The sequence below is a fragment of the Crassostrea angulata genome, chromosome 7 (assembly GCF_025612915.1).
Source record: "Crassostrea angulata isolate pt1a10 chromosome 7, ASM2561291v2, whole genome shotgun sequence".
NCBI lineage: Eukaryota > Metazoa > Mollusca > Bivalvia > Ostreida > Ostreidae > Magallana > Magallana angulata.
The window spans coordinates 50,584,869-50,599,290 of record NC_069117.1 but is presented as its reverse complement, the minus strand read 5'-3'; the positions used below and the strand labels follow the sequence as shown (position 1 = coordinate 50,599,290).

At 33.7% G+C, this 14,422-nt stretch overlaps 1 protein-coding gene across 1 annotated transcript; it reads left to right on the top strand.

The window, feature by feature from the left end:
• Positions 1-9,384: 9,384 nt before the first annotated feature.
• Positions 9,385-11,706, top strand: LOC128156894 (mu-type opioid receptor-like). Its single transcript, XM_052819222.1, has 2 exons — positions 9,385-10,244; positions 11,298-11,706. The coding sequence occupies exons 1-2, from the start codon at positions 9,469-9,471 to the stop codon at positions 11,512-11,514; spliced, it is 993 nt and encodes a 330-aa protein (XP_052675182.1). The 5' UTR covers positions 9,385-9,468; the 3' UTR covers positions 11,515-11,706.
• The last annotated feature ends 2,716 nt before the right edge of the window (positions 11,707-14,422 follow it).

Sequence of the window (14,422 nt, the reverse complement as noted above, 5' to 3'; positions counted from 1 at the left end):
TTGGTGTAAGGAATAGATAATGTATCTTGGTCACTAAAAAAATAAAATACTTTCTTTTTTGCTTCATGCGGGTATGAGGATAGCTAGCATTGCAGAAAATATACATAAACCCCGTTATCGGGTTAAGTAATTTTTTTCTGCGATGCTAGCTACCTTCATAGCTCGAATGAAGCACTAAAGAAAGCATTTTATTGTTTATATTAACATCTACCTTTGATTCACTCCATCAAATATTCATAAAATGTGAATGGCTGTACTGTGCACTCAATATACAAGAGCTGCCTGTACTGTGCACGCAATGTACAAGTGCTGGCTGTACTGTGCACTCAATGTACAAGTGCTGGCTGTACTGTGCACTCAATGTACAAGTGCTGGCTGTACCGTGCACTCAATGTACAAGTGCTGGCTGTACTGTGCACTCAATGTACAAGTGCTGGCTGTACTGTGCACTCAATGTACAAGTGCTGGCTGTACTGTGCACTCAATGTACAAGTGTTGGCTGTACTGTGCACTCAATGTACAAGTGCTGGCTGTACTGTGCACTCAATGTACAAGTGCTGGCTGTACTATGCACTCAATATACAAGTGCTGGCTGTACTGTGCAATCAATGTACAAGTGTTGGCTGTATTGTGCACTCAATATACAAGTGCTGGCTGTACCGTTTACTCAATGTACAAGTGTTGGCTGTACTGTGCACTCAATATACAAGTGCTGGCTGTACTGTTTACTCAATGTACAAGTGCTGGCTGTACTGTGCACTCAATGTACAAGTGCTGACTGTACTGTGCACTAAATGTACAAGGTTTTATTTTCTGAATGTATGATCGGGCTATACCATACATCCATTGGTCGTCGTTCAGATATATAATATGTATCTCCACATTGTAATCCTATAAATGTACTTAAAATAAGTTGAAAAATAAAATGTAAAACGCATTTTTACACCCACTTCATGATTATCACTTAGCATTCTCGGATTCTTATCAACCACGTATAGGGGACGAGAATTGTTAACACTTCACATCATGACAATATCAATTAGAAGTTTAGCTTTCCGAACGCCAAAAGAATTGGTTGGTTTTATTAAAAGATTAAAACTTAAATCTGAAGTCGTGATAAACCGTTAAGAATTTTTAATACTTGATGTCCAATATCTATACTGACTTCAAAGATGAACTAAAATTAGCAGCATTCTGGCAAAAATAATGTAGCACTATACAGGTGTAGAATGATTTTAGTCATCTTAGCAATCGTAATGGCTGCATTGTACACTTCATAAAAATACGGTTTAACTTTCTGATTGATCCTGTTTTAAACTAACAGACGCTCATTGGTATCCTTTACCTTTTGATAAAAAGTCGTACACATTTTAAAAAAAATAGTGTTGTTATAGTATTAAAATAGAACAAAAAAATCATCAGTGACTTTTGTTTCAGTAGTATTCTGTGGTACAGCGGTACTCCACGGTTGTAAAATATGGGTTCGAATCTCCGATTTTCTAATTAAAAGATGTACACTAATCTTCAATGGATTTTTTTCCATTATATAATTCAGCTTTGATAAAATGCAATGATCTTTGGAAAAATGTCTTGATATCATTGTTTTATATAATTATATGTAACAATTGAATAACGGGAAACGTCTTTTGGATGAGAACAATTGGAATGAGTGGCGGGAAAATGGTCCGAAAATCCCAAATATTGTACGGATAATAGTCAAGCGGAACCAGCTATGGTGAAATAGATATGACTAAAAACTACAGAGCAAAGTGTCATGTACAAAAATTTAGAATACTGAGAATCAAAATTTGTACAGTAATCTAAATTTTTGTAAAGGACAAAAGGTTAAGAGTTGAAATCTCCGCGTAGGCAGATTATCAAACAAATTGCTTAGGTTTCTGGCACCTTTCAAAAAGAAAAAAATTGCAAGATATAAGGCAATTTTACTTATATCTTATCAGGTACAGTAAATTTTTTTTTAGAAATGTTTTATAAATGTTAATGCACATTTTAACAGATAAGAAAATACTCGGGTTTCTGACAGTTATTATCAAGACAAAAACCGATTGCCGTATAATACTTTCATATAGAAATGTTTTATAAATGTTAATACACAAAACTGCAATATCATCGTCGCAAGCCACGGGCTTTGTGTTAATTCTACTTCCACAATGGACACAAAACCCGTGGCTCGCGAAAATATTGCAATATAAGAAATAAAATTTCTTGAATGTCCCTCCTCTATGATTACCCTGCTCAGATATCATTTATTTAATAAAAAGGGGAGGTGGTTGGGTTAAAACTACCGAAAACATCCTCAAAATAACTTTTCAGTGGGTATGGGGATACAATTGGCATAAAAGAACACATTCTTATGTATAAATTAGAAAAAAAATATCGATTGCAATAAAAAGGAAAAGCAAAGCCTCCCCGCCCCCTTCAACCCAGCTGCTTCATGCCTTTTTGACACATCACACTATCATAAGGCTACCCCTCTCTGACACATGCTACATGTAATTCCTTGACTGTACCGTGTACGTGTCGGATGTCTTTGTAATTTTGCTCATATCACTTAGCAGAACCCTTCACCCTTGAACCTATCATTCAGTTCTTTTTAGATCTAGATAGCTCTCTACTTTAACTGCCTTAAGGATATTAAGTAGAACAAGGAACACCTCTATGGTAATGAGTTTAATTTTACTGTCCATCTGATGAGAAATATGAAGCATTCTTGGGTTTCTATCGACCACGACCTAACCTTACTCTTCATTCTCACACCACAGATTAGAGAAGTGAGAATTCATATAAAGTGATTCGGTAAAAAGAAATTATTTTTTATACGCATTTATCAAAAGAGCGGGCACTTTTACGTGGGTAGTGTGAATTATATTATAGAGTGTACTTTCAATCCTCTCTTTTTATTAACATACCCTTGTGACGTCTGTTGAGCTGAAATCAAGAATCGAGGAACTATATATCTCTTGATTAATGAGTTCGGTATTAAACTCTCTTGCTGAAGTTTTGATTTTAGGTTGTTTTTTTTTTCACTGTTTAGAAATTCAAAAGTCTCGGACATCACTAGTTACAGACAAAGACTCTAGAGGGTGTTTTACGAAAAAGCGGGATTATCCCTAACGTGGAAAGGACCTTTAAATACTTGTAACGCTTGAAGTGTCATATCTAAATATAGACACATTATGTAGACGACTGTGCTAGTATTTACTTAAGAGATTATTCTTTGAGTATTATGTGGTGATAATTTTGGTCGGGGCGTGATCAAATCCAATTAGACCGGAATGGCTTTATGATAGATTTGATCACGCTCCGACCAAAATTATCACCTCATAATATTCAAAGAATGATTCCTTATATAATTTTCAGCCATTTTGCGGTAAAATATTTGAATATAAATAAGCAAACCCCGCTGGTGCCCGAATTATACGTCATTTGAAGTTGTTGGACTATATAGTTTAAAATCGATACGTAGTGTTATCACAGGCAAAGACACTGAAAAATGTAAATATATAGGAGGAATATCCCGTATGTAGGCAAAATATACTAACATTTTACGTGCATTTCTATCGAACACGGCAACCACCATTTGATTTTCATAAATAGAGTTAGGTAGATGTCCATATATTCTGTATTTTGATGTAATTGCATATACATGTATCAATTTGATTTCTTCTGTCCAGCGTATTATTGGAGCTTCATGAATAAATCTAATCAGGCTCTTAAAAACCGTCAGAATTGTAGTCATAATCATCGCATGTTTCTAAAGTATCTAGATAACTATAGAAACTGGAACAAATGTATCCTTACATACATGTACATTTTCATCTACCTATTGCTTCTTCGTCGATTCATACTGTCTTTAATGAATATTTTGCTTTTAACAACCTATACATATAAATGTATGTTTGAAAACGGCCAGATGGGAAAATCCAGCTTTCTACATTGATGCGTACATTGTTTTGAAATCCCTTGTTTAGAAGAAAATGTTTATAATTTATGTTTATAAAGGGGACTTAACACAGTATGTAATCTTAAGCTTGAAAAAACAACCCAACACGCATACAAAATATCATATTGACAAACGTTTAAATAATTTTATTCTGAGATTTCTTAAAATTATCTATATGCATGTACATTAACTTTTAATAGGATTAAAAGAAATAGGCATTAAAAAAATTGTAGCTGTTTCGGGATTCGTACTCAATCAAAAAAGCGAGACTTTGTTAAAATATATTCTAACTGCGTGACCACTCCACTAATATAACGAAGACTTATTATGGGAAAATTTAAGTCAGCGTTCTTAGATTTCAAAGGTATTAATGATTTTTTTTCTAAGAAAGATTTCCCAAACTCGGAAAGGTTTCAAGAAATTGTCTGACTCTAAACGTTTTGTTTCAAGGAGTCAATTTTTTTACAGCATTGCGGATTCCACTGTTATAAAGCGTGAAATCTGTCACATTTGTATGTGTAACCATTTTCAATTTTATTTCATGGTCTCATAGAAGTAATTACAAACTTTCAAGGCACTGCTTTATGTACAACGTTGCATGCAAAATAAAATTTATACATGCATCGAATTCTGTGACTTGTGATTTTTCCATTTTATCTGCAACACCTTACGGTAAAAATAGTATACGAACTACAACACCGTCTTTGATTTAAAAAAAGAAGTAAAAATTACGTAATTAATCTATATTGTATTCATTTTTTTTTCAATTCATTCTACCCTAAAAAAGAGGGTAGACACACATTTGACCAAAAAAAAATTCGTAGATTAAATGTCTGCCTAGTTTTTTTGTTTTTTATTTTTACACATAAATTAAATTACATTGTTATTTTTTTTTAGTATTACAAAATGTATTCTTTAACTCATGTTTTTATAATGAAGACTTCTCTTATCCTAAACCACTAATAAATCAAAGTACTGAAGTACTGACGGGAGTTGATTTTATCGATTATCATTTATTTTAAAATCAACGATATGTGATTTTGCATGGCAAGTAGTATCAGTAATCGAAATATTTCTGAGAAATAGTATGGACCCAGGCAAGATTGAACTCTAGTCTTGTTCATTCAAATGCTCGGCTGTCTCCGTTTATCTCCGACAAGCAAGAGAGACTTTATATTTTGTATGATATTAAAGGGGCATGGTCACATTTTTACATTTTACATTTTGAACGTTGAAGTGAAACTTCCAGTTTTAGACCTCAAATGAATGTGTCAATTGTTAGGAACTGTTTAATTATGCTTAAAATGAATAAGAAGATAGACCAATCAGCTTGGAAATGATTTTTTACTGGTATATTGAACCTACGTAAACAAAAACAGGGCACGAGCCTTGTTTACATGACGAAGAATTGTGAGCCCTGTATCTTGCTTAAAACTCATCGACTGGCACCCAAATTTCATTTGATCATTAGAAATCCATTCCTAATTAAGGCATTGTAAATAATAAAAACAGAAAAATAAAATTTGACCAAAATCGTGACCATGCCCCTTTAACGGAGACAGACGAGCGTCTGGTTGAACGAGACTACATTGAACTCTAGCGGAGGAATACATACGACTTCAAAAAATATCTAAACTGTTTGTGCCAATTAAAATCTCAAAAGGTTTAAGTAATTTTTCCTGAAAAACAATGTTTCAGAACACATTGCATCAAATTTATCGATTATTTTCAAGAACTAAGTGTTGTCGGCGGTATTGATTTGTGCGTAGGTCCAAACACTGTTTCACTTTCGGTTTGCTCGAGTAAGTGCATAGGAGAGTTGATTAAAATCAACTCCCAGAAAGTGTATTCAATTGGCATAGCTTTGTACGTTCCAGGGAGGCCTTATTAAAGTTACAAACCAATAAATACCATTACTGGTGTTTCGCAATTGTCTAAGTAATATTGATACATTTATCAAACAATTGTTTAGTAGCAGGAGTCAGTAGATACCACCTACCGTAAACTCTAGTAACCAACACACGCTGGAGATGCATTCTTTTCAATAATAACCATATGACATTATATACATTTAATCTCTCGTTCTTCGTAATTGCGTTGATTTCCAATGCTTGTTTTTTATCGCTTTCCGAAGGTCAAGATATTCTCATAACATTGTGTCTGTGGTGACCAGGCTTGGGGCGAATTACATTGTAAAGTAATGCATTACATTACCATTACTTCATGAATTTGGGCATTAAATTACCATTACCATTACTTGATTTTCTTGAAGTAATGCATTACATTACCATTACATGAGTAAAGTAATGCATTACCATTACCATTACTTTTTTTTAAAAGTAAACCTAATAAAGAGTTTTTGCAAATGTTTCAAATATACAACACTCTTTAACATATCTACAGCTTCATGCTCAGTATCAGGTTCAAATTTAATGAATAAACAAGAGTCATTCTTTATTTGCTCAATATATAATCATATTGTGGCAATATGAACGACATATTACATAAGTAAAATGATATTTATAGGCATTTGGCATGATACAATATCAGATATGAAATAGAGACACAGGATAACATGCGTAACAAAAACAATTTATGAAATAATGTTGCGGTTTTTTAAAGCTAAATATAAATATATCCCCAGATTACACAAATCTTTATAATTTTGGACACTTGATTTTATTAATTTATAAACAGATGATTTTTCCCAGTTATATTTCTTAATGTATTTTAATCGTATTTCTTTTTACGGAGGACACTTTAAGACAAAAGATTGCTGTTGCACGTATGATCGAAGTTTCAAAGGGTTCATCTTTTAAATGGATCCATCTTCCGGCCTATACTAAATAAATGTTTTGCAGGAGCAGTCAAAGCTTGGGCTGGAAAATACTGTTTGACGATCTTTATCTTAGGATATATTAAGTGCAATAATAGATTAAATACATAAATCTTGTATTTTCTATCAGTCCAAACTAATGTACAGTGTAATTAATATACAAGAGAGAGAGAGAGAGACAAAGAGACAGAGAGAAAGAGAAAATAAGTAAAATTATTTTCAAATGGGTTATATTATTGGAAGTGATATTGATTTTCATCATGGATGGACAAGGCATTCATTTTGCTTTTAAAGGTGCATGTCTGTCTCCTATTGTATTGTGACATAGCGAAGGGAAGGGGATTGGGGTGTTAAGCACTTCTTATAACAATAGATTGTTTTGATACTTAGATTATCCTGGGGGCATAGTGTGTTGTTGACACATTTCTTATTGAAGTGCAAACTAATTGGAGTAAATTGTTTAAATGATTAAAAACTCTTAATAACAACACTCTTGAAAATGTTATGAAATTGTGCTGTTATCTTAGTAATGTAAACAATTCAAAAATGAATTTTAAAAAACCTTTTTTAATAAAACATGTACAATTAAAACCTTTTTTTCTTAATTAGAATTATTTTTTTCTTCTTTAGAAATAAATTTAATCAAATTCAATTTCAACTATTCATTTATTCATCACATTTTTTAAAGTGAACATGCATAAATATGCATAGTAATGCAAAGTAATGCCATGTAATGCCAGCATTACACTAGATTTTGGAAAGTAATGCATTACATTAGCATTACTTGTAATGCTAATTTTGAGGCATTACACATTACTAGCATTACTTCGAAAACATGTAATGCATTGCAATGCATTACCATTACATTTAGCATTACCCCAAGCCTGGTGGTGACCCAAAGTTTTGTCTTCCTCTTCTCACCAAAAAGTCAAAGGATTCTCCATATTAAAGAAGATAATGGTTAGCAATAAAGTTGTCATATTCTTTGCTGCCGATCTATAACTTTGTCTTAGGGAAACTCTGGTTGAGTGGCCCTTCTGTCTACCCTAAGTTTCCTATTGAGACAACGATCCGCAGCTTTTATTAATACCGAAAGAAAAATTTACATGGTGATGAAAGATACCAATGATGACCGGATGCTACCACGCATATACACAGGAAGTAGAAAACCCAGTGATACTCGTAAGGACCTGAACTGGTTTTTGAAGACTTGAAGGTATTTTAAATGAACTCCATATTAAACTCATAAACAAAGATCACAAGAACTCGAAAACATATCAAAATGTCAAACCCAGGGAAGATGAAGGGGAATTTGGATAAAGATATGATATGATATGGATATAATATAGAGCCCCTCATATCAAAAGTCTGCTAATTAATATTTTCGATATTTTGGATAGATCTGTCGGCTGAAAGAGGAAATACAAAAGGAAACGGTTATGAAAACTTGAAGGTTAATTTGGGATCACAGGATATGAGTTCTTCATCTGACACTGTATGTCGTTCAGTGATCGAAGTTTTTATAATTTAAATTTCTCTACGAAAATGTAGCGGAACAAAATTTATTCAATTTTCTTTATTTTCTTTATCAGAAGTTTGGGTAATTTCTCTAAATTTAAAAAAAAACATGTGGTTTCTGTGCATTCTTTTAAAATTGAAACTTGCGTGATTGTGTTAAATAGATATACGTGTCTTAATAGAATAGGAAAACACGACAATAAAACGAAGAAGTAAATACATTGTAGCTTCTATTTGACAAAATATATCGGATCAGTCATTTTAAGCTTCTTTCTTTCCAAAATATGACAGTCTTAAGAAACTTATACATGTAAGCATAGTACAGAAAGCTTAATAATCAAATGTCATTTAAAAAATGCTGTTTTGCGAAAGAAGAAAACAACACACACAAAACATTAGAAATTGGCATGATGCACCTGCTTCGTTTTACAAATAACATATTTAAACTAAAAATTGCTGATTTATTTCACCAACTACTCAAACTTTTAACTCATGACCATTTTTTTTTTGCATAATAAGATATATAGTCACAGAAATCGAAATAGTTGTATACGAATGGTTTATATAAAATTCATGGTCGAAGATTCATTACATGAGACTGATAATTTAAGAGTTTTCCGACTTCTTTTAATTTGTGAAAGAAAATTTTAAAAACTATGGATAATTAAAATCATCACGATGATAAAATTATCATCAAAGATTATCAAAATTGTTAGAGCATACTATCTCATGTAGATACATGTATCCAACAAAACATTATCAGGCAAGTTATTTTTTTTCATAAACATGTTGTATTTACGTCGATTAGCCCCTCATATCAGCAAATATATGATTTGATTATTTTTCATAGATTTCAGTCCCCTCTCCCCGCAGAAATCTACTTCACTGTCCTTGCTTATGATAAGAATTTTAACCATTCCTAGTGAACAAATTGCCACTCCTACGATAAGTCTGTATGATCAGACTAGGCAATGTTTATCATCACACACCACGCCTTTCTATAAATGAAAAGACTATATATTGGGAAGAAAGGCATAACGTTCACAGATTGCCTTTGACAATTGTCAACTCTCTGTCTTTCAAAAAGTGTAAAACCTTTACTGCAGCTAATCTTTGATTGATTTTCCAGTACTAATAACACCTGGTGAAGATGAATACCACTGAAGGAAATTCTACCTTAAATTTATCAACATCATCAAGACCGATTCCTTCCATCCTTATAGTCTTCACTTCCCTGCAGATGTTGGTTTTTGTGATGGCTTGCGTTGGTAATGGTATCGTTGCGGTTGTTTTCGTTCGCTACATCAAACCCATGACTGCAACAACCAAGTTCATCCTCTGTCTCGCCGTGGCAGACTTCTGCGTCGGAATTTCGTCCGGATCTCAGATTTTCTACTTGTTTTTCCCTGATTTGTCCAAAAATATTTACAGTTGTTTACTGCGTTACCAAGTTGTCTCAATGATGACACTAGCATCCCAGCTAGCAGCGGGCTTCACGACATTTGATCGTTACCTAGCCATTTGTCACAGTGCCTACCATAGTCGTCTGATGACAACCACAGTAGTTAACATTTTGATCGCCTTTTTGTGGATTTATTCATTCATTTTTGCCGGTCTACCCTTCGTATACTTCAACAACTGGGAGGCGGGGGTCCGGTGCAGCTTCGGCTACCTATTGCACACCTGGCTGTACCTGGTCTCTGGGGTTGTGGAATACGCTTGCATGGCTTTCTCTCTGTTCCTCTATGGACTTATTCTCAGAAAAGCTAGAACAATTTATGCCAGATCTTTGAAAAAAGCGACGGAAGGACCAGACACCGAGCGAAACCGGAAGGTCATCAAAAACATCCGGTCTGCCAAAGTGATGGGATATGTGACCCTGGCGCTCATTGTCAGCTGGAGCCCCTACAAAGTCTACCAAATTCGGTTAGATCTTTTATCATTTAACTGTAGTACAAATCAACAACATCAGCGAGTAATATTGTATGACTATAAAGTATTCTTACATGTATTTCTTTGCTCCTCGTCGTTGCTTGGCATTTATTTTAAAAATAGTATTGATTCGAAAAAAAAATGCTCGTTGATGTAGGCGGAGTGTGTTTTTCACAATTTTCATTCACCATATCGATGTAAATATAGGATACGCTAGTTATGTTTATTAAAGACAATATGATATTTTAGAACATCAGTGTGAGAAAAAACCCACATCTTAATCTTTATTTTTTAGCTTATAATAATTTAATGTTTGTTTATGTAACTTTTTAAAAATAAAAAGAATTTAAAAAGAAGGTTTATGTTGAAACACTTGCAAATTCTTTAACATAGTACCTTTGGAGAAATTATTGTTTGGCTGACGCGGGTTTTTTATTTTTTCTGCAATGTCGCCGACTTCATGTCCCGCAGGAATCACCAAAGAAAGCATTTTATTGTTTAATTGAATGCAATGCTATAGTTGATAGACATTTCATATGGATATCAATAAAACAAACAAATTTTAATAATCATTCGTTAGTTATAAACAAATTAATCGTTTCTGTCCTGTCTATACCCTTTTTAAGCAATAAACTAGATATTATATTTTCCCTTCCATTTTCCGTTCTGCGTTTTCGCAACACCCATATTAAAGACATGTTGGTTCTTCGAAAGTTTTTTGTCGGGGAAAATAGCTTTACGCTAAAACTACATGTAAACAAATGGATTTGTAGTTTTTGAGAGAAAAAAATAAAATTTTAACGTTCGACGCCAACAGAAAGCCAACAAATATATTTCATCTGAGTGATTCAGGTGATCTAAAAATAAATTGTTTATCACATCCATTATCTCATTTTAAAAGCATCCCTACGTCAATATAACTGTCTTTAATTTTAAATCCGTTAGCTGAGTATGTGCATAACAATCTACAAGGAAGATTCCATATGGAGTCAACATTTAAAAGAAATCACAATCTGGTCACTGAGTAAGATTTTTTTCTCTTCATAGCTATGGTTTCGGGATTACTTCTGATTTTACCTTCAACCTGTCCAGTTGGTTGGTGTTCCTTGGGATCTTCAACAGTGTTGTAAACCCCTTCATTTACGCATACCAGAGAAGAGACTTCAGACAGGGGTGTAAGAGGCTCTGCCTTTGCTGTTCGGGCGATACAATTTCCGGCGAGTCTCTGAGAGATGTGAACGAGTCGACCTCGAGCCGATTTTAAAATAATGTTCAAGTTCCCCCGTTCTTTTTCAGCAGTCGCTGTAATATTATCCGTAACATCCCGTGTGTTTATCATTACATTACTGTATTTGTCGTGAAACTAGTTATTGGTAAATGTGTGTTAAGTCTGAGTGATAAGTAATTGTAAATTGTATTCTGTATTATAAACGTTCTTATTCTGATAGCACTGGCGTCGGAAGCAAATTGAAAGTGTGGGGGGGGGGGGGGGGCTATACTAATCCTCAGAAATATTGAGAACAAAGTAATTCCCAAAATCATGGAAATCCTAATCCGGGGGGGGGGGGGGGGGGGGGGGGAAGATACCTATACTTCCACAAAAAAAACTTGCCCAATTTTTTTTTCCAAAATCATCAAATTCCTAATGGGGGGGGGGGGGGGGGGGGGGGTTGGATGCTTCTGAATCCAAGTTCTCAATCTTTCAAGGTAAATTTAAGAACAATAATCTTTCCAGCAAGAAAAAGTGGGGGGGCTGAACCCTCTATCATGCTATGTTTCTAATGGTTAGGTATAACTTTGCAACCCCTTTGTAACTTTATAACCCCCCGGTTCCGACGCCAATGGATAGTTAATAAATACTGAGGAGTTCTCATTAGAAAAACCATGTATTTGAGTGACTTTTAGGTGACATATGGCTATCAGTGGTTGCCCTTCGTTTGTCGACCGTCCTCCTTAAACTATCAAACATTTTAAGGTATTCCTTGAATCAAACGAGTAAATCCTGGCTAACTTAAAAGACTCTGAGGCTGGATATTCAACAAAACTACCCATCAAATCTACCTTAAAATTTTAACATTAGCCATTAAATTTAATAGTAAAGAAAATTTCAAATTTTACTTTATAATATGAATAGATTTATACCTTTGTCCAAAGCGAGTTTTCTCAAGGATATTGGCATAGACTGAGTCTTCAGCTCTCTTAACATCGGTAGGGGAAGGGAAACATAACTCGTGAATTTCAACTTTTCAAATCCAAAAGATTGTGGACGGGATTCAGATTTTACTCTAAAACTGAGAAAATTAATGCAATTTTCACGCATTAACAGGTAGTGGTTGTAGAGTGGATCTCTATTGATCATATAGAGAAGATGAATAAAATTGAATTTTTGGGGGCACCATAACCAAACCTAGAAAATTCATGCCCCATGGGTCTAAAGTTGCTCTTGTAATGAAAAGGCATAATTAATTATAGATCTATAAAAATCTTAATTTTTACTCCTGGTTATCTAACAGACAAACATTTTCTCAAATGGACAAGAAATGTTTGCAGCAAAATTCATTACCCTTGGCCATTGATGCTTTATTATGATGAGCAGGTAGGCCTTTTGACACGTTAAGAGGGCTTAAAGATCGTATCAGTCTTGTTTAGAAGGGGAAATTTGTATAAAGAAACAAATGCAAGTGAATCTAAAACTTTTAATCGGTTACATTTATATTATGACTTTTTCTGTACTAAATAATAGTTAATGCATATTAAAGCATATTTATAACTTTTTGTTGATTGACCAACGTCCTTAATATTTCTTTAACGAGTAAAACAAAACAGCTTTCAAAGCCATATATTGATCCCAATCGTAACTACTCGGCCATTTCCGCTCGGAAAAATAAATTTTCGTGAGCGGAAATGGCTTAGAAGTTACGATTGATACGTATACTGATTCATGCAGCCTATCTCTTTGAGTCCTTTGATGCCGACTATTATGTCAGAGACATACGATTCTCAGGTGGTATCTATCAAATATTTATCGTACCTTTATGAATCGTGACATACAATAATTATCAGTTTCAGTCTAAGATCCAATTTGTATCTTTCGTAATATTTGTTGTTTTACCTCTAACATATCTATTGCTGCATGATCTTTATGTTGTTGACAAATTTAATAATTTTAAATTTTAAAAAAGCCAGCTGACCCTCAAGTACATGGGCACTTTAGTATAAATGCAATTCTAGTGGGCCATTCTCCATGCGCAGATGTATGGTGCAGTAGGGCATTTTAATTAAAGGTGTTTAAGTAAGATCAGTATTTTTTTAAATTCAAAATCATTTTCTGGGCACAAAAAGTTTTCATTTACCTTAATGTAGTAGGTTCTAATAAAAGAAGACAGAATAACACTTTGATCTCCTTCTTTTGATTAAGTATAATGAGGAATTTCAAAAATACGTTGGTGACTATAGGGAATTGTTTATATTTTGATTTACTCTTTTTATCTCTATCATTCAGACACATGACATTTTGAACGTTATCCTGTAAGTATAATCTCCGGAGGAAATAGAATGACACAACTTTAATTCTGTTTAGAAATTAAAGACCTTGGTTGCAGCATTCCAGTAGATTACCGGTAATCCGAACGCTTCATTAGGAAGTCGTATAAACGGAATGTATCGACGGATGTTATAGACGGATGTTATAGTACATGTAAAATGTTCTGACGGTGGTGGATTTTTTCATTATCCCGCATGATTTGGTATACAGTGAAGTTCGGATCCATTGCTCAGATTATGTAATTTGGTTAAAAAAAAAAAACAAAAAAAACCCCAAAAAACCCATGTTAAGTTTTGCAGTTGTCTTAATCCGTCATTTACTGAAAAAAGATTTTTGTTATTGAAATCATACGTTTCTGTTTCATAGGTTTTTTCTTCAAATCAACGACAGAGATTGACAACCTATATTATGATTAACACGCATATTTAATTTGTAGATAATGAAGAACAAAAAAAAAACAAACAAAAAAAACCAAACCGCATGTTAAGTTTTGCAGTTGTCTTAATCCTTCATTTACTGAAAAAAGGATTGATTTTTTTTTAAATGAAATAATACGTTTCTGTTTCATAGGTTTTTTTCTTCAAATCAACGCCAGAGATTGATAGCCTATATTATGATTAACACGCAT